The sequence below is a fragment of the Calliphora vicina genome, chromosome 5, assembly GCF_958450345.1.
Source record: "Calliphora vicina chromosome 5, idCalVici1.1, whole genome shotgun sequence".
NCBI lineage: Eukaryota > Metazoa > Arthropoda > Insecta > Diptera > Calliphoridae > Calliphora > Calliphora vicina.
This window is the reverse complement of record NC_088784.1, coordinates 71,431,854-71,449,923: the sequence shown is the minus strand read 5'-3', so window position 1 is coordinate 71,449,923 and position 18,070 is coordinate 71,431,854. Positions and strand designations below refer to the sequence as shown.

General features: G+C 32.0%; 4 protein-coding genes, 4 non-coding genes and 5 pseudogenes across 8 annotated transcripts in view; 2 read left to right on the top strand and 11 right to left on the bottom strand.

Annotated features, from left to right (window-relative positions):
• Positions 1 to 891, bottom strand: part of dom (domino) — a 33,474-nt gene extending 32,583 nt beyond the window's left edge. Inside the window, exon 1 of the mRNA XM_065514492.1 lies at positions 26 to 891. Within this exon, the coding sequence (XP_065370564.1) occupies positions 26 to 891 (866 nt within the window). The remainder of the gene's footprint in view (positions 1 to 25) is intronic.
• A 534-nt stretch (positions 892 to 1,425) lies between these two features.
• Positions 1,426 to 1,547, bottom strand: LOC135962571 (small nucleolar RNA Me28S-Am2589; annotated as a pseudogene).
• A 235-nt stretch (positions 1,548 to 1,782) lies between these two features.
• LOC135962579 (small nucleolar RNA Me28S-Am2589) lies at positions 1,783 to 1,904 on the bottom strand (annotated as a pseudogene).
• Positions 1,905 to 1,933: 29 nt separating this feature from the next.
• On the bottom strand, positions 1,934 to 2,072 carry LOC135962593 (small nucleolar RNA psi18S-841/snoR66). The gene has a single exon (XR_010576681.1). It is a non-coding gene; the product is annotated as a small nucleolar RNA psi18S-841/snoR66 (small nucleolar RNA).
• A 424-nt stretch (positions 2,073 to 2,496) lies between these two features.
• LOC135962584 (small nucleolar RNA Me28S-Am2589) lies at positions 2,497 to 2,618 on the bottom strand (annotated as a pseudogene).
• A 26-nt stretch (positions 2,619 to 2,644) lies between these two features.
• Positions 2,645 to 2,783, bottom strand: LOC135962590 (small nucleolar RNA psi18S-841/snoR66). Its single transcript, XR_010576678.1, has one exon. It is a non-coding gene; the product is annotated as a small nucleolar RNA psi18S-841/snoR66 (small nucleolar RNA).
• A 752-nt stretch (positions 2,784 to 3,535) lies between these two features.
• Positions 3,536 to 3,657, bottom strand: LOC135962577 (small nucleolar RNA Me28S-Am2589; annotated as a pseudogene).
• A 29-nt stretch (positions 3,658 to 3,686) lies between these two features.
• Positions 3,687 to 3,825, bottom strand: LOC135962589 (small nucleolar RNA psi18S-841/snoR66). The gene has a single exon (XR_010576677.1). It is a non-coding gene; the product is annotated as a small nucleolar RNA psi18S-841/snoR66 (small nucleolar RNA).
• A 456-nt stretch (positions 3,826 to 4,281) lies between these two features.
• Positions 4,282 to 4,403, bottom strand: LOC135962585 (small nucleolar RNA Me28S-Am2589; annotated as a pseudogene).
• A 29-nt stretch (positions 4,404 to 4,432) lies between these two features.
• On the bottom strand, positions 4,433 to 4,570 carry LOC135962596 (small nucleolar RNA psi18S-841/snoR66). Its single transcript, XR_010576684.1, has one exon. It is a non-coding gene; the product is annotated as a small nucleolar RNA psi18S-841/snoR66 (small nucleolar RNA).
• Positions 4,571 to 8,465: 3,895 nt separating this feature from the next.
• Rad51D (Rad51 recombinase D) lies at positions 8,466 to 9,650 on the top strand. Its single transcript, XM_065513873.1, has 2 exons — positions 8,466 to 9,291; positions 9,361 to 9,650. The coding sequence occupies exons 1-2, from the start codon at positions 8,481 to 8,483 to the stop codon at positions 9,642 to 9,644; spliced, it is 1,095 nt and encodes a 364-aa protein (XP_065369945.1). The 5' UTR covers positions 8,466 to 8,480; the 3' UTR covers positions 9,645 to 9,650.
• Positions 9,295 to 11,056, bottom strand: LOC135962121 (uncharacterized). The gene is made up of 3 exons (XM_065513872.1): positions 10,917 to 11,056; positions 10,531 to 10,855; positions 9,295 to 9,842 (listed from the first exon to the last, which is right to left on the bottom strand). Exons 1-3 carry the CDS (start codon positions 11,018 to 11,020, stop codon positions 9,651 to 9,653), a joined length of 621 nt encoding a protein of 206 aa, XP_065369944.1. The 5' UTR covers positions 11,021 to 11,056; the 3' UTR covers positions 9,295 to 9,650.
• A 1,135-nt stretch (positions 11,057 to 12,191) lies between these two features.
• LOC135961367 (uncharacterized) lies at positions 12,192 to 15,149 on the top strand. The gene is made up of 2 exons (XM_065512864.1): positions 12,192 to 13,248; positions 15,145 to 15,149. The coding sequence occupies exons 1-2, from the start codon at positions 12,192 to 12,194 to the stop codon at positions 15,147 to 15,149; spliced, it is 1,062 nt and encodes a 353-aa protein (XP_065368936.1).
• The last annotated feature ends 2,921 nt before the right edge of the window (positions 15,150 to 18,070 follow it).

Below are 18,070 nucleotides of genomic sequence, written 5' to 3'. Positions count from 1 at the left end.
TAACATTATAAAGCATATAACTTACTTTTCCTTTAATCTACGTAAACGTAAATATTTTTGTTCTAATATACGTTTCTTTAAGGTTTGTATATCATGCGTTGTTGCGGTTGATACTACTGCTGCTCCTGCTACCGTTGCTGCTGCTAAAGAGGTCGATGACGATGAACTGATACTTATTAGAGACGTGGACGATGATGTTAGCGTTGATGTTGCTGTGGGCAATAAAGAACCTACTAAAGATGTATTGCTACTACAACCACTAACACCACTAATGCCGGCTGCTGATAAAATTGTATGATTCTCTTGTAGCTGCTGTTGCAAATGAGGTTCGTCGAATTTTTTGCGTTTGGTAAGGGGTGAGGATGTTGTTGCGTTATCAGAATTAGGAGCTGCTAATGAGCCAGGGTATGAGCTTAGTTGTTGCTCTTGTTGTGATTTTGTATTTGCTGAGTTTGTAGCAGTAGCAGCTGTTAGATCCGTTGTTGTTCGTGTTGGCGTTTGAGGCATATGACCCTTAGACGGCGACGTTATTTGTATTCCTGTTTTTGCCGTTTTTATTGTTGCGGATGGCGTTGGTGCTGATGATGATATGGATGGGCCGGTTAATGGTAATGTATCTGAAATTTGTAATTGCTGTTGAGCAAAAGCTTGTTGAAAACTTCTTGGTATTGGGCTGGTTGTTTGTGGTTGTTGTTGCTGTTGTAATGATGCAGAAGCAACAACAGAAGTCGTAGTCAACGTCGTTCCGGAGCTTTGATTAGCTATGTTTGACGTGGTTTTAATTGAGTTTGTTACAATAGTTGTTGTTGTTGATGATATGCGGTCTGGCACAGCAGGAGGGGCCGGGTTAGACCCTTGATGCCCCCCTCCTGCTGACTCACCTTCATTCATGTTTGATGCATCTAAAAAAAAGAAAACAAATAAAAAACAAATCATTAATATTGTATTTTGAAACACAAAAAATGCTAAAATAAAGTACATATGTTCATTGGTACTTTAAATTAAAGCAAAATTATAGGACTAAGTTTAGTGGTAGTTTCACTCAATCGTGTATAGCGATTACTTTGCTCTTTATCTTGGTTTATCACTAGCTAATAAAATGATAACACTAGCATTATAAACAATCAACAAACACTGTCAAATACACTTTTGAAAATGATTGTTCAATATCATTACATACTTTCAAAGAATCAAAAAAAATTAAATACTTTTTTAATAAATCCACAATTCAAATCTTATATTAAAGATGTAATCAGAATAATCGTATTTAATTGAATTTAAATAAATACTTTGCATCTGTTTAAGATTTTTCTAGCAACCATTTGACGATTTTCAAGCCGGTATTATAAGGACAAGAAAGTGCTTTTTAGGTGCAAAATTAAAATACCATTTCCTAACAACACTCCTTTCGATCATTTAACAGAATTCTCAATCAGACAAATGCCTCGCAAAAGCGAACATCCTGTTTTTAGTTTTGGCACATTTAGATTCTCACAAAAATAGCTCGAATCTAACCAAAGTCAGTGACAATTTAGCATCATTTTGAAATATTGTTTAGGATCAAAAAGGAGTCAATTATTATATATAAATTGTAATCAGAGTAACAGTTTTTATTTGTAGTAATTCTCAGTAAAAACTTTGCATCTGTTTATATATTTGATTTAGCAACCATTTGACGATTTTCAAGTCGAGATTTTATAGACAAGAAAGTGCTTTTTAGGTGCATAATATAAATATCCATAATTATAAACATAAACATAATTTTTAGTTGTTTAAACAATATTCTCAATCAGACAAATGCCTCGCAAAAGCGAACATCCTGTTTTTAGTTTTGGCACATTAAGATTCTCACAAAAATAGCTTGAATCTAACCAAAGTCAGTGACAATTTAGCATCATTTTGAAAATTAATTTAGGACCAAAAATTAGTTAAAATAATGTCTACATTTCTGTTAAAACTTCAAAACTTATTAATTAAGCAATAAAGTAGAAGCTAGATATGTAATTTTATTATAGCAAGGTTACAAATTGTTTTACTTGTAAAAAATCAATGTAACACAGAGTGCCCTTGCCTACATTAAAACCAAATATGTAAATAATCACTATTCTAAATTCATAAAATATTAGTAATTAAAAAAGGAAGTTTTTCAGAGCCGCTACGACCTACGTCAACATTATTCGTGCCCTTTCGGAGCCACATCATTTTATAACTCACATTGTAGAGAAACAGAATTTTGAATTTTCTACCATTTTCTTCCTTTTTGTGATTAAAATTCCTTTTTATTATATTATTGTTATGTATATATAAACTGTAATCAGAGTAACAGCTTTTATTTGTATTAAATCTTAGTAAAAACTTTGCATCTGTTTGTATATTTTCTTTAGCAACCATTTGACGATTTTCAAGCCGAGATTATAAGGACAAGAAAGTGCTTTTTTAGGTGCAAAATTAAAATACCATTTAGTAAGAAAACTATTTCTAGATCATTTAACAAATTTCTCAATCAGACAAATGCCTCGCAAAAGCGAACATCCTGTTTTTAGTTTTGGCACATTAAGATTCTCGCAAAAATAGCTTAAATCTAACCAAAGTCAGTGACAATTTAGCATCATTTTGAGATTTTAATGACCAAAAATTAGTTAAAATAATGTCCACGTTTCTGTAAAAACTTCAAAACATATTAATTAAGCAATAAAGTAGAAGCTAGAAACGTAATTTTATTCTTGCAAGGTTACAAATTGTTTTACTTGTAAAAAATCAATGTAACACAGAGTGCCCTTGCTTATATTTAAACCAAATTTCTACATAATTTTAAAAATCATTATTATCCCTTGTTAAATCAGCAGAAATTGCGTGCTTTTTTTAGTATCATTTGTAAATCTTATTGAGAAATAGAATTCGGAACTTTCTGGCAGTTAATTAACAATATTTCTTTACATACTCCAACAATATTTTTTGCAGTTTTTATTATTATTATTACTAATTTACCTTGTCCGATTCGTATATATAAATTGTAATCAGAGTAACAGTTTTTATTTGTATTAATTCTTAGTAAAAACTTTGCATCTGTTTATATATTTGCTTTAGCAACCATTTGACGGTTTTCAAGCCGAGATTTTAAGGACAAGAAAGTGCTTTTTAGGTGCATAATTAAAATACAATTTACATACTAACAAAAATGTTTCTAAATCATATAAGAAAATCCTAGAAAAGTGAACATACTGTGTTTATTTTTTGTAGATTAAGATTCTCACAAAAATAGCTTGAATCTAACCCAAAACAATGACAATTAAGCATCATTTTGTAATATCGTATATGATCAAAAAGTGATAAACTATTATATATAAATTGTAATCAGAGTATTCGTTTTTACATGTGTTAAAATTTAGTAAAAACTTTGCATCTGTTTATATATTTGCTTTAGCAACCATTTGACGATTTTCAAGCCGAGATTTTAAGGACAAGAAAGTGCTTTTTAGGTGCACAATAAAAATACCATTTACTAACAAAACAATTTCTAGAACATTTAACAAATTTCTCAATCAGACAAATGCCTCGCAAAAGCGAACATCCTGTTTTTAGTTTTGGCACATTAAGATTCTCACAAAAATAGCTTGAATCTAACCAAAGTCAGTGACAATTTAGCATCATTTTGAAAATTCATTTAGGACCAAAAATTAGTTAAAATAATGTCTACATTTCTGTTAAAACTTCAAAACTTATTAATTAAGCAATAAAGTAGAAGCTAAAAATGCAATTTTATTATAGCAAGGTTACAAATTGTTTTACTTGTAAAAAATCAATGTAACACAGAGTGCCCTTGCCCACATTAAAACCAAATAAATAATTGTATAGAAAAATCACTGTTCTTCATTGATAAAGTATTAGTTATTGAAAAATTAGCTTTTTCTGGACCACTATGATCACTAACAGCCCAATTATGAATAAAAATTCCCCCGGAGTTTGTTCCCAGGGAGTTTTTTCCCATTGAATTTGAATAGGAAAAATGAGAAAAGGGAGAAAACTTCCGGGGAATTTTTATTTATAATTGGGCTGTAATACATACTTTTTATTTGATTAGTATTATATATAAATTGTAATCAGAGTAACAGGTTTTATTTGTATTATTTTTTAATAAAAACTTTGCATCTGTTTATAGATTTTTTCTAGCAGCCATTTGACGATTTTCAAGCCGGTATTATAAGGACAAGAAAGTGCTTTTTAGGTGCAAAATTAAAATACCATTTACTAACAATACTCCTTTTCGATCATTTAACAAATTTCTCAATCAGACAAATGCCTCGCAAAAGCGAACATCCTGTTTTTAGTTTTGGCACATTAAGATTCTCACAAAAATAGCTTGAATCTAACCAAAGTCAGTGACAATTTAGCATCATTTTAAAAATTCATTTAGGACCAAAAATTAGTTAAAATAATGTCTACATTTCTGTAAAAACTTCAAAACCTATTAATTAGGCAATAAAGTAGAAGCTAGAAATGTATTTTTATTCTAGCAAGGTTACAAATTGTTTTACTTGTAAAAATCAATGTAACACAGAGTGCCCTTGCTTGTAATTAATTAATATAGGTATATTTTTTCAATTATTCCTTACTTATATCCTTAATATTATTTATAATTAATAAGTAGTTAATACAAAAGTAAACAATTTAAACGTATGATATGTAATCAGAATAATAGTTTTTACTTGTATTAAATTTTAGTAACAACTTTGCATCTGTTTGTATATTTTCTTTAGCAACCATTTGACGATTTTCAAGCCGGTATTTTGAAGGACAAGAAAGTGCTTTGTAGGTGCATAATATTTATAATAAAATTAGCTTATAACTAAAATTTAAATAAAAACGAAATGTTGGATTTTAAAAATGTAGAGAAAATCCTTGTAGATAGTAGTAAATGCAGTAGATGGAATGTATAAAGCAAATAAATAACAAAATTATATTAATCAAACAAGTTAGCATGTGGGATCTTAAAATGATTGGAAATAGTTTAACAGGATGGAATTTCCACAAATATCAGATAATATGTATACATACATATGAATATTCTTTTATACAAACGAATAGCTAACTAATTTACCTAAAAAGGGATTAGAAACAGTAAAGAAATCCACAAATACTGCTGAAGGTCAAGAAACAGATGTAGTTTAGGTAAAAAGGTGTGGCATTTGCTGAACTGAAAAATATACCTACCTGCTATCACTAGTTGACATGAAGAATTGAATTTTAAATCAAATTTCTTATGAAATTGACGTCTAGTTGCAATTGAATATCATTTAAAATTTTCAATCATTTCAAATTAAAATGTCATCAACATCATCAAATGCATTCTTTATTTTTCTAAACGAATTTCGCAAAATTTTAAAAGAAAATGGTACTGAAACCAATAGGTCAGCACAAGTGGCTCAAATGGCGGGGGAGAAATGGCGACAAATGGCTAATGACGAAAAATTAGTATATTTTGTGTGGGCTCGTAAAAATCAGCAACAAAAACAATTTATAATGAAACGAAATCGAGAGAGAAGTGAAAATCTAAAAAGGAAAAGAATTGGAAACCAATCAAAGCCTTATTTTGTGATACCGGGTGCATCAACAAATTACATCAATTAAGTTTAGTTTTGATAATTATTAAATTTTTTGGAACAAATCAAAAGAAATCAGATAATTTATTAGTTATAGTATATATATAATGACTTTATGGTATAAATAAGAGAGCTAGACATCAATCAAGATCGTCGAAACGTTAAGGTAGGGTCACACATGGCAAATATTTGCTCAAAAAGCGTAACCACTTTTTTAGCACAAATTTGTTTGGCGTGTTGACTCTTACAAGTGTTTTGTAAGATCAAACAGCATCAAAGAGTTTTAGGAATTTAAAAGTCAATAAATATAATTGTAAATTTCTCATATATTTAGAAAATGATCTGAACATTATGGTTATCATTGAATAGTGGTTCAAAATACCTTTTATTTGATATATAATATGGTCCTTTTTTTAGTAATAATGTGAACCAAAAATTCCTTTTTGAATTTTTTACTTCAGTTACAGAAAAAGTGATTTGAGTGAAGCCCCAGAGTTTTAAGTCCGTTCGCCCGTTTAAAGTCCGACAATACAGAAAATATAAATATTTACAATGCAGAAATTGAAAGGCAGACAGATGGAGTTTGTGGGCGAAGGGTTGAAGAGGTAGAGTGTGTATTACACAGGTTTAGGTTAGTTCAAAAGAAAATGAGAAAAATGTCTGCCTTTCAATAGCTGCATTGTAAAAGGGGACTAACAGACAAAAAAAATTATGAAAATATGAATTGTTACTAGGATCTTGATTTGTTCCGGTAGCTATAAACGCAATTGATTCTAAAATTATAAATATAAACTTTTCCACTAAATGATATCAGTTACAAAATCATATACATTCATAGCTACACAAGTTTAGATATTTCATCATTTGACAGCCAATGTCAAATGCAAATAATACTAGATTTAATTGTGCCAATAATTTACCCCACACTGTAGGTAAATAGTTAAAGACTGTTTTAAATTTCATTAGAAATGCGGAGATTTAAAGAATTTTCACTTAATTATTTTTAGACACTGTTAAACTGGGGCATGACTAAAAATATCAACACCATTAAATTATTTTGAAATCATTGAGATAAAATTATCTATAAAAAAAATATGAACGATTTTATTATTTTGTTTACAAAACGCCCTTGAACCGGTTTTTGAAAAATGCCGGTAATTATTTTGTTTTAATTACAAAATGCAAATTAAATTAAATATACAATACACACTGATAATTAAATAAATTAAATTCCGTTAAAAAATTAACAAAATTTTAAATAAATTTAAAATAATTAATTTTTTATTAGACCCTTTAAAATACAACTCTGATTTTTTTTATTATTTCCTTTTATAACAAAAGAATAAAAGAAAAAAACAGCAAGCGAAGCTAAAATATGCAAACACACACACACTCATCATAAAAGCGACCATCGTATAGTCGCAAAATAGAAAATAATAAAAAGAATAGAAAAAAAAACCATTAAAATTTTGTTCATGGGTTTTTTTTCTTTCTTCTCTTCTATTCACTTTGATATATAATTTTTTTTCTTTCTCTACACTTACCTCAGATGTCTTTAATTGTAATCATGAATTTTCTGGCATTTCTAGAGGCATCCGTATGTAAAACAATTATAAAACGTTAATAAAAATATTAAATTATTTTTTTGTTATAGAATTTTTAATTATTTTCACCGTTAAACAATAGAAATTTCAATTTAAAAATACAATTTTTCTACACGGGTTTGCGTTTGAGAACAAATGGAAAATTTTTTCTTTCGTTTATGCTTGTAGTATATATACGGTTGTACTCTTTACACGTATAGGTTTCCGTATCTTTTGTTTCACTTTTGGGATTTTTTTAGGAAAAAAATATCACGTAATAAACGGCAGCAGCACTATTGCGAAGAATGTGTTGTGAACACTTTGAGAACATGACGGAAACTGAAAAATGTACCGAAACAAAGTACACATCAGCCATTTTGGTGTAGAAATGTAGCCAGACTGTTAAGTCACACTAAAACAGAGTTGTTACTTTAGTTGATGTTCTATAAGTCGATGAAAGTGCACGTACAATCGATTTTTTTCTGGAAAAAGTCGATATTAACGGAAATGCTAAAGCAAAACAAAACAAAATTAGTAATATTAAAATTGATAAATAAATAAAAACTCATAAAAATAAGAAACTACATTGTACATAAAGTTAAAAATAAGGTTCCGTTATTCAGCAGACGTTATTTCTTATGTTTAAAAATAAAAATTACATTGGAGAAGGGAGTAAGTTTTTAATTTAAGAATTTAAAAAAAAATCGTTTTTCTCAAAAGTATTAAAAAGTTTAAAAATCGATTACGTTATGCCAAAGAACTCAATTAAAAATAAAGAAGTTTTTCGAAAAATTTAAAAAATACGTTTTACTTATCAATAAATCTAGCAACCATATATTTGTATACCCTTTCAAGTAAAATAATTTTTAACTTTTTAGATTTCTGATTTTAATTTGACCGCGTTTTTTATATAAAAATGAAAGGGAAGTTTTTGGTACAGAAATTGATTAAACACTTTAGAAAAACAAATAATTACAAAGACATATCAATTGCACTTTGAAAACTTAAAGTGGTTTCATTCCAGAATGTAATTCTGTCACATGGTGAATTGTATCAAAATATATGGTTGCTGGATTTATTGAGAAAAAACACATTTTATAAAATTTAAAAAAAAATAAAAAAGTCGACTTTTTTAATGAGTCTTTTCTACAACTTTTTTGGGATAATGTTATCGATTGTTCGACTTTTTCAACAAAAAGTCGATTGTTCGAACAATCGACTACTTATTGAACCCTAATTTGAGGTGAACTTTTTATTATTCAATAAAGCGCGGTAAATTGAAGGAATTTGCAATAAAATGTTAAAAATACACAGTTTGCCGAATACGGAATTGTCCGATTATTGTTTAAGTATTTTGGAAAAACAAGGCATTTCATTGGTACGTGAATTTATGTTGGAAAAATCCGAGAAACTTATGAAAATTTTAAATTTAAATCTTGAGCAAGTGAATAAAATTAAGAACGAATTTCAATGTTTATATGGTCCAAAGCCAACTCTCATCAATTTGGCTTTGTCTGACTATATAAAGGAGACAGAACTGAAAAGAAAAGTTTATGGCACTCATATTGATGCTTTGGACAGTATGCTGGCACCACGACAACTACTCAACAATTCATCATTTTGGGAGATATGTGGACCCACTGGAGTAGGAAAAACACAATTGGCTTTAACATTAGTATTGAATTTTGTTATATCCCAAGTATCACCTGCTCTGTATATAGATACTAAATTGGATTTCTCGGCGAGTCGCATAAAAAATATGCTTAAGGCACGAGAAATTGAACCGGAACTATATGCCGGCATTATGTCTTATATCAAAGTGGAGCGTGTGATATCGGCCCAAAGTGTTGTGGAGATGTTGGAAGAGTTCTATAAACAATTGCAACAAGGAGATGAGAATGTGTCAGCAATTAAGATGATAGTAATAGATTCTTTGCCGGCAGTTTGGTTTCTCTTGAAAGCCGATAGTAATCGCTTGGCGGGGAAGTGTTTGTTGTCCCGCCTAAGTCAAAACATAAACCGTTTAGTGCGCCAGCACTATATAACCATAATTTGTATAAACCTCTCGATGTTGCCCTCCCCAGAAGAAAATGAAACAAAATCAACAGGTATTAATAATTACTACTATTTTTCATATTTTATTTGTTTGTTTTTTTCAAATTAATTTCTAATTTTAGCCTTTGCTGCTCCCAATGACAATGATATTTCCGATATTATTGAAGCTGATGATATGGAATTGGTTAATGAAAAATCGGCTTCACACTCTCTCGATTATCGTCCTGTTTTAGGTAATTTTTGGTTAAGTAAACCTCATTTGCGTTTGTCATTAGAATTTCCCGAAAAAGAAGATGTTGGTTATAAATTAGATTCTACTCTGCGTGTCATTAAATTAATAAAAAGTACATGGGGTCCCAGCTATCTTAGCTGTTCGGTGAGATTACAGCCGGAAGGTGTAGTCTAAAAACTATTACGTTGATTTTTTTGTTTGATTATATGTTTTCATAACACGTTTTCCCGGTACAATACTGTCTCCCAAACCGGCACGTTTTCGATTTTTAAGCTTGTCGTTGGATTCAGTTACTCCTGGTTCTGTTGTGTGGTCTTCAAATGTTTGGGAGGATTTAGTTAAAAATGGGTTTGTGGCGGCTGTTGTTTTAAACTGTAAATATGAAGAAAATTTTTTAAATCTTAAGTTATTTTTTTGTATAATTTTTTTATTAACCAATAATCTTTGCAAGAATACTTATTCAATTTATTAAAAATAATGAAATTAAAGTGCTATGATACATCTTTAGTATGCGTTTAATATATATTCGTCTGTTTATATATATATATTATATATTTTATATATCTTTTAATTTAACATAATGGAAAATATATTTATGCAGAAACAATTTTTAAGTAAAAAAGTGGGGAATTAAGTTTTTCCTTTAAAAATATTAACTTTAATACTGAAATTTACGATTGATTTGTTGGTTCCTTTGCAAATTTTTACTATCAGTCCAATTACGAAAAATAAATTCCCCGGAAATTTTTTCCCTTTTCGTTTTTATTTTTTAACATAGAATTTGAAAAGGAAAAATGAGAAAAGGGAATTGTACTGTATATTTAACACTGAATTTAAATATGAAAAAAACTCCGGCGGATTTTTTATTCATGATTGGGCTGAATAAGTTTCTTAAAAAATAGATTCGATTTCGTGGTTTTAATACTTTCGTTAAAGATAAAACGTATTTGTTTCATTATATTACAAATTGAAAATTTCCAGGACAAATTTCACAATAAAATCCAGTGATAAATAGAACCTTCAAAATCTACCACTTATCATCTTCATTATTTCAACTCACCTCTTTATTTACAATCTGTTTACTTCCATCAGCAACCTCATTGACATCTACCAAATCCGAATCATGAGCATATTTACATTTATTACCAAATCTGCAGCGTCCCTTGCGATTATTCCAACATATTTTACGGCCATTCTTTTGCAACAAATGATTTTCAGAATCGACCATTTTCACATGCTTTTGTAATTTATCTATTTCTAATTTTTCTGCTTCTAGAAATGGATTGCTAAACACATCGCCCGCACTCTTGGAGGATCCTCTACTAAGTAGCAAATTGGCACTGGGCAATAGTAATGGGGTGGACAACTTTGCAGTTGTGGGAGAGCTAATTAAATATTAATACATTATTAAAATACAAATAATCCGCAAGTTTTCATTTAACTTGCCTGACTGTTTTGGATTGCTTCACCTCTGCCCCTTCATGTTCTGTTTCATACTCATCACTGCTGGAGGAAGATGTAGTATCGTAATCTGCCACTAATGATAACATGTTTTGGTGTGTTTGGAATACTTTTAGTAAGTTTTGTTTACATTCCCCAATTAATTTTGTTTGTTTTTGTTTTAAACAGCTGTCTAAAAACGATAACTATAAGTTATCGCATTAAATTTGTGGTGGCACTTTTCACAGAGTTGTAAAATTATGGTAGTAGATAATATTTAAATTTGTCTTCACTAATGACTGTTAAAATTAATTTATTCATCAATAACTTGCTAATTTCGTTTAAAACTATTTTTTTATAATTTTACCTGCTGCCAAAAATCGGCCTCATACAAATGGATTAGTAAAAGAGCAATTAGTTACAGGTAGTAACCAAGGCACATTTACAGAAGGTAAATTCATTAGAAAGAAGATTATTATATACAGTGAGTGACAATACTTTTTTTGTTTTTCAGTATTCAAACACATGGCCTTTTACCAAATACAAATGCAATTTTTAAGATAAATTCAAATTTATTAGGTTTTCTAAAGTAACGCTTTTAAGCATTAAAGTTATACCGTTTGACGAAAGCAGACAAGTCTGTTTGTCCGGAGGTTTTTAATTATTTGGGATAAAAAATTTGCCTTCAACTAGGGTTCCTAATTTTTCGGACTTTATCATGCCGGGAGGAAATCAAAAAATAGTCCCGGGAAGTTTTTAATAGTAAATTCCATAAACTTTTACCACAGTTTTAAAATAAATATAAAATAACTATATTTTGTTACGTTTTTAAGTGTTTATAATAGCGGAGTTCAGTATTAAGTGCGAATGGTATTGCATCATTGCAAATGCAAAATTGTAAATGTTTTTGTGTGTATTTTGTTATTGCATTACGGTAAAATTTTGCATTTGCAATGATGCTAGACCATTCGCACTTAACAGTGAATACCGCTAATATGTATAATGAACGGCCTTGTAACAATCGTAGTTTTAATCGGTTTAAAATCAATAAATGCTATGTTTCATTTTAAAACTTATTAATTCCGACTATTGTGAAGCGGCCTCAACAGAATTGGCAAACTTTCTCACCAAATCCCAGACCGATGTGGCCCTGATCCAAGAACCTTGGATTAACCAAAATAAGGTTTGCGGGTTAGGGATAGCGGGATACACGTTATTTATCCCGTCCACTGAGGACAAGGTAAGAACGTGTATCCTGGCAAGGAGAGAACTCAAACTAATATGGCTTCGGTGTACATGCCGTATGATGCAGTGGATCCACCAGGCAATGAGGTGCAGGAGCTAACGGCGTATACAAAAAGGAGAGGTGCTATCCTGGTTATGGGATGTGATCACAGCCAATGGGGCAGTGCTGATATCAATAAAAGAGGTGAGTGCGTCTATGATTTCATAACTGTCAATAATCTAGTTATCTGTAACAAGGGCAATATGCCCACGTTTAGGAACAAAGATAGGCAGGCGGTTATAGACATGACCTTGACGAACCAAGATGATAATTTCGTTAGAGATTGGAGGGTATCCACGGACTGTTCCTTTTCGGATCATAGTAGGATCACCTTCACTTTGAATTTTAACTCGTCCTTAAGGGTACCATTTAGGGATCCTAGGCGGACAAATTGGGGAACCTTTTATGATAAGGTACGTACTGGGTTTGAACAGTTTAATTTATGTGAACTGATACCACCCAATTTGGAAATAACGGTGAACAATTTCACCCGTTTATTAAATGAGAGCTATGAGTCATCATGCCCAATGAAATTTCCCGGTAGGCGTAAACAGCCAAAATGGTGGACTAAGGAACTCCAAGTTCAAAGGTCGACGGTTAGGAAATCTTTTAATAGGGCAAAGCTCACTGGATTACAAGGAGACTGGAACAACTACAAGGTGTGCTTCAATAAATACAAGGGAGATCTGAAAAGAGCGAAGCGGACTTCATGGAGGAATTATTGTGAATCCGTTGATAGCGTCAATGAGATGTCAAGATTTCGGAGAATTTTATCCAAAGACCCAAAGGTCATAGGGTATATTCAAAGAGCTGATAACTCATGGACGGAATCTAGCTCGGAAACACTCTCCCTGCTTATGGAAACACACTTTCCTGGTTGTGAAAGTATAGGCACTAGGGCTGACGATCAGGGGGCTAACATGCCTGAGGGAACTAGTCATGACTCTAGACAAATTGAGGGAATAGTCACTAGGGAAAAACTAGCCTGGGCGGTAAAATCTTTCGACCCGTATAAATCACCGGGTCCGGATGGAGTATTTCCGGCGATGCTGTGTAATATCCCGGATACGGCATTATTCCTTTTGGCGGATATCTTCAAGGCCTGTCTCAGTAGGAGGTATCTGCCGCGTGGGTGGAGAGAGGTCAAGGTTGTTGTAGAACTTGGGTTCGACGACTTTCTAGTGAGTCGGATAATCTTAATGCTGGAAAGCAGGATTATCAACTCAACCCTAGGGGACGATGTGATCAGAAGACGGGTTACCAGAGGTACACCACAAGGTGGAGTTCTTTCTCCTCTTCTGTGGTTACTGGCGGTTAATCCTATTCTCAGGACCTTCGAATCTAAGGGTAGGAAGATAGTCGCCTATGCGGATGACGTGGTGATCCTGATTAAGGGAAAATTTCTCTCAACTATCAGTGACATCATGCAGGAGTCGCTTGGCGATCTCTCAACCTGGGCAAAGACTAACGGGCTGGGTGTAAACCCATCAAAGACAGAATTGGTGTTGTTTACTAGGAAGTATAAGGTAGAGAACTTCAAATTGCCGAAACTAGACGGCGTCGAGCTGAGTTTATCAGGGGGAGCCAAGTATTTAGGAACCTTCCTTGACAATAAACTGTCATGGAAAATAAATACGCAGGAAAGATTGAAAAGGGGCCTTAATGCCTACTATACATGTAGGAACTCAATTGGCAAAAACTGGGGCTTGCGACCGAGTATGGTTAATTGGATCTACACTTCTGTTGTTAGACCTATTATTACTTATGGCTGCACAGTGTGGTGGGAGGCAATGAGGAAACGTAGCTACAGGGCTATACTCAACAAGGCTCAAAGATGTGCATGTCTGGGTATCACAGGTGCCCTAGGCAGCACCCCGCAGGCGTCGTTGGATATAATCCTGAACCTACTACCCATTGAGATATATGTTGAAAGTGTGGCAGCAAGGAACTTACTCAGACTATCTGAGTCTTCCTTAGTGAAATCCTTGCGGATAGGACACACTATGATACTGTATGAAGCAGGTCTTGTTAGTCAGGGCATTACTCCATCTGGAATCTCTGACTATAAGGTCGCAACCTTCAGCTTTGGTGCTTCACCCCCAGTAGAATTCCCCACTAGGGATAAGTGGGCTGGATCCGATCAACTGTTTGATGGGTGCGCAGTTTTCACAGACGGTTCCAAAATGGATTCTGGTACGGGGGCCGGGGTATATTTGGTCGACCAAGACATCAAGCGCTCATATAGACTCTCTAACGAGTGTAGCGTCTTCCAGGCAGAGATCTTCGCGATCTGGAAAGCCACAGAGTTGATAGGGACACACATCAATAGGGGGTCTGCAGTGACAATATATGTAGACAGTCAGGCAGCACTGAAGGCCTTGGAATGTCATTTAGTACACTCCAACCTAGTAGAGGACTGTAGGAGAGCTCTGGAGGAGCTATTGGCACACTACTCAGTGAGATTGTGTTGGGTGCCAGAGCACTGTGATATACAGGGTAACGAGGTAGCAGATGAACTTGCTAGACATGGTTCCGATTTGGACCATGACACTTGGACCAGACTGAATGCGAACGCGACTGGGACACTGTTAGAGTTGGATAGGTACAATCTCAGGATTCTAGTAGGAGTGATAACCGGTCATTGCTCAATTGGAGCCTTTAAGGGAAAGTGGGATACTGACACACAGGACTTCTGTAGAGTATGTGGGGATGCAGAGGAGATAGAGACAGTAGAGCACATTATGTGCAACTGCCCTATGCTACAGGGTCACAGACTTAAATGGCTAGGAAATAGATTTCTGGATGAACTTGGTAATGTTGCTGGCTGCAAACTAAGCAACATACTAGGTTTCATTAAGGGAATAGGGTGGCTATTTAAGGGACGTTCTACGGCAGGTCCAAATCCGTGAAAAGACTAATCTTTCCTTTCTTTCTTCTTCTTTTTATCAGACTGAATTTTGGACTTCTTTTTTGCTTATTCTAATGCTATTATCTTTATCTTTTTCTATCTCTATCGAAGGGAATCACAATGGACCTCAAGGTCTCTGGGTGGAAGTACACTTAGTGTACACCCTTCTAAACCTAAACCTAATTCCGACTATGTAAAATCTGGAAAACAGGCGTAGTTCGTTTCGAAAGAGAAATTTTGTAAATCAGATTGTTTATAAACAAATTTAAAAGGCTATTATCATAGATAACAACTAGATAGGTAACTGAGAGCCAAAAACCTAAGTCTGTTGTCAAAAACCTAATTCATGAGAATGTATTGCATGTATTTTGTTATTGTATCACCCGTATGTGTGAAAAGAGAGTAATTATTCCATATATATTACACTCTCTACTTCCGTTCTATGTGTTTATTCTATGGCTATTATTGTTATTATATTCTCTTAATATAAATATCCTAGAAGTTGTAGACCCTAATTTTGTAAATCGCGTCACCAAAGTAATTTTTATGTGGAAAGCTAAAACAAAGTTTGAAAAATTTGTTTTTGTTTTATATACAAATTTTGAACAGAACAATTGCACCAAAATTCAAATGCACATACAGTGCACTCGCGATCCCAAAATATGAACACTTTTTTAATTTCATTAGCTACTCTAAAATATAAACTAGTTCAAAATAAAATATGAACAGTTTTTTTTTAACGGAGTTTTTCTATCTACACAAAGTTGAAATCTAAATCAACAGGGTAGTGGCTAAATTCTAATTCAACTGCATAATAATTTGGGAATTTTCAAAATAAATTGATGGTTTTTTAAACCCAATAAACAATAAATAAAAAATTTAACATATTACTTTTATTTTTATGGAAAAAAAATGAATGAGAATTAGATACCATTCACAAATATGAACAATCTTGCAAAAGTGAACTGGCCTTGTTTTAATTAGTTCATATTATCGCGAGTGCACTGTAAAACAAAAACAAATTTTTGAAATTTTGTTTCTTCTTTCCACATAAATATCACATTTCACAAAAATTCCACATAATTAGGGTTAACCTTAATAATTCATTTTAGAATATAAAATTTAAATTTTATTAATTCTTAATGACCGAATTTTTCTGCTGTAGGTTGTTGTTGTAGTAGCAGTGATTGCTGAGTTGACAGCCCTCGGCCGAGTGTACTCGAGTCATTCCGGTGCGTAGAACCAGCTGTCGTGGGAATGCTGCTGTAGTATTGAACCATTAAGAAGAAAACGTATGAAGAATTTCTCTAAAAAATATTCCTAGGAAAATTTTCCGGTGGATCTTCTCTTCTCAAAATAGCTCATCCAATTTCAAATAAATTCAGAAAACATTTCAATTTGAGAACAATTTCAAAATCAGATTTAAGTACGTTGCAAATGAAAAATTAGGCGAGTTAAGAAGAAAATGGCGCATATTTGTGTGTTTGTTGACAAAATAAATTATAAAAATTAGGAAAACCATATTGAATCAACGAATGTATTCATATTCTACATACATACATACATACATTTCTGTTACTATAATCCAAAGAATAACCTATAATCAATGCAATGGAATAACACATTTTAACTTTTGTTTTCATACAAATTTGTTTTTACATTTTTTTCAGCATATGTTTGTACGTACGTTTGGATTTTCTGTACAGGATTAACTCGCCAGTATTGGCGGCTTAAAGTGCAGTTCAAATATAATTTATACAATTTTTGTAAGTCATTATTACTTATTTAAATTTGGAATTATGAAAAATTTTAAGCAATTTAATACATTTAGAGCTAGTTTCTGGGATAGAGATAATCTACATTCTTCGCTTAAACCTAAATTAAACTAAAAATTGTGTTTCTCACTTATTGTTTATATGCTATATAATCTAGGTTTAACTGAGCATCATTGGTGAGTTAAACCTAAGTATAAAATGCCAAAGCACAAACAGATGGAAAATAAAATAAACAATTCAGCACAGCAGCTCTTTGTTTTTATTTGCTTTATTAACATCAATATAATTTTTAATATACATTTTATATACTTTTATGTCGCTTTTTCTTTTAGAAAGTTAAAATTTACAAAAAAAGTTATGTAACGCGGTTGCTTTTTCTTATAAAATGTATAGTATTGCCATATTTATATGAAAAAATTTGAAGAATAAACATATGATTTGACTGAAAAGTATGGCAATGCTAACAAAATTAATCCACTAGTGAGAAACACAATCATTGGTTAAATTCCGGCAAAATATGTTTCAGGATTAATATAACAGCGTGTTAAGCTGAGTTTAACTGACAAGTAAGAAACTAGCTCTTAGTTATATATGTATGTACATTAGGGTGGCCCTTAATAAACGAAAGTTGGATTTTGGCCATTCTCACCCCCCAGTTTGGTGAACATTAGTAAAAAAATCATCCTGAAAAAATTTTAGGTAAATCGGTTGGGGTTAAGACGTGCCGCAAGCCCTCTGAAGTTTTGAGATGCATTTACAAGGGGAAAAAATTCATTTTTTTCAGTTTTTGTAAAAATTTTGCCATTAAAAAATTACTTTTGTAATTCAATTTAAAAGAATCGAAATGTGTACGTAATTGTCGTTCTAATGAGACATAAAAAACAGAAATCGGTTAAAAAATTTTAAAGTTATTAAAAATTCGCCAGGCCATTAACGTGTCTCAGGCCACTAGAACAAGAAATGTTGGAACAAAATTAACATATTTTGAGAAATATTAAAATAAAAGCTCATTTTTACTTAAAATATGTCCATATTTACTTGTATATGAGTTTTTGTCTTCGTAGGATACCGTTAACCTATTCTTAGGTATGAACAAAAAAAATTAATTTTTTTAACGGCAGTTTCAAAACTCCATTTTCAAATTTTTAAAAATTTTGTTAAACAAATTTCAGAATTTTTTGATCATCTCATT

What these genes read in the sequence shown, in the direction of transcription:
- Rad51D (XM_065513873.1), top strand. Translation starts at nt 8,481, where the DNA reads ATGTTAAAAATACACAGTTTGCCGAATACGGAATTGTCCGATTATTGT. An exon ending in AAATGAAACAAAATCAACAG is followed by an intron (nt 9,292 to 9,360) that starts GTATTAATAATT and finishes TTCTAATTTTAG; the next exon opens with CCTTTGCTGCTCCCAATGAC.
- LOC135962121 (XM_065513872.1), bottom strand. Translation starts at nt 11,020, where the DNA reads ATGTTATCATTAGTGGCAGATTACGATACTACATCTTCCTCCAGCAGT. An exon ending in AAGCAATCCAAAACAGTCAG is followed by an intron (nt 10,856 to 10,916) that starts GCAAGTTAAATG and finishes ATATTTAATTAG; the next exon opens with CTCTCCCACAACTGCAAAGT. An exon ending in AACAGATTGTAAATAAAGAG is followed by an intron (nt 9,843 to 10,530) that starts GTGAGTTGAAAT and finishes TCATATTTACAG; the next exon opens with TTTAAAACAACAGCCGCCAC.
- LOC135961367 (XM_065512864.1), top strand. Translation starts at nt 12,192, where the DNA reads ATGGCTTCGGTGTACATGCCGTATGATGCAGTGGATCCACCAGGCAAT.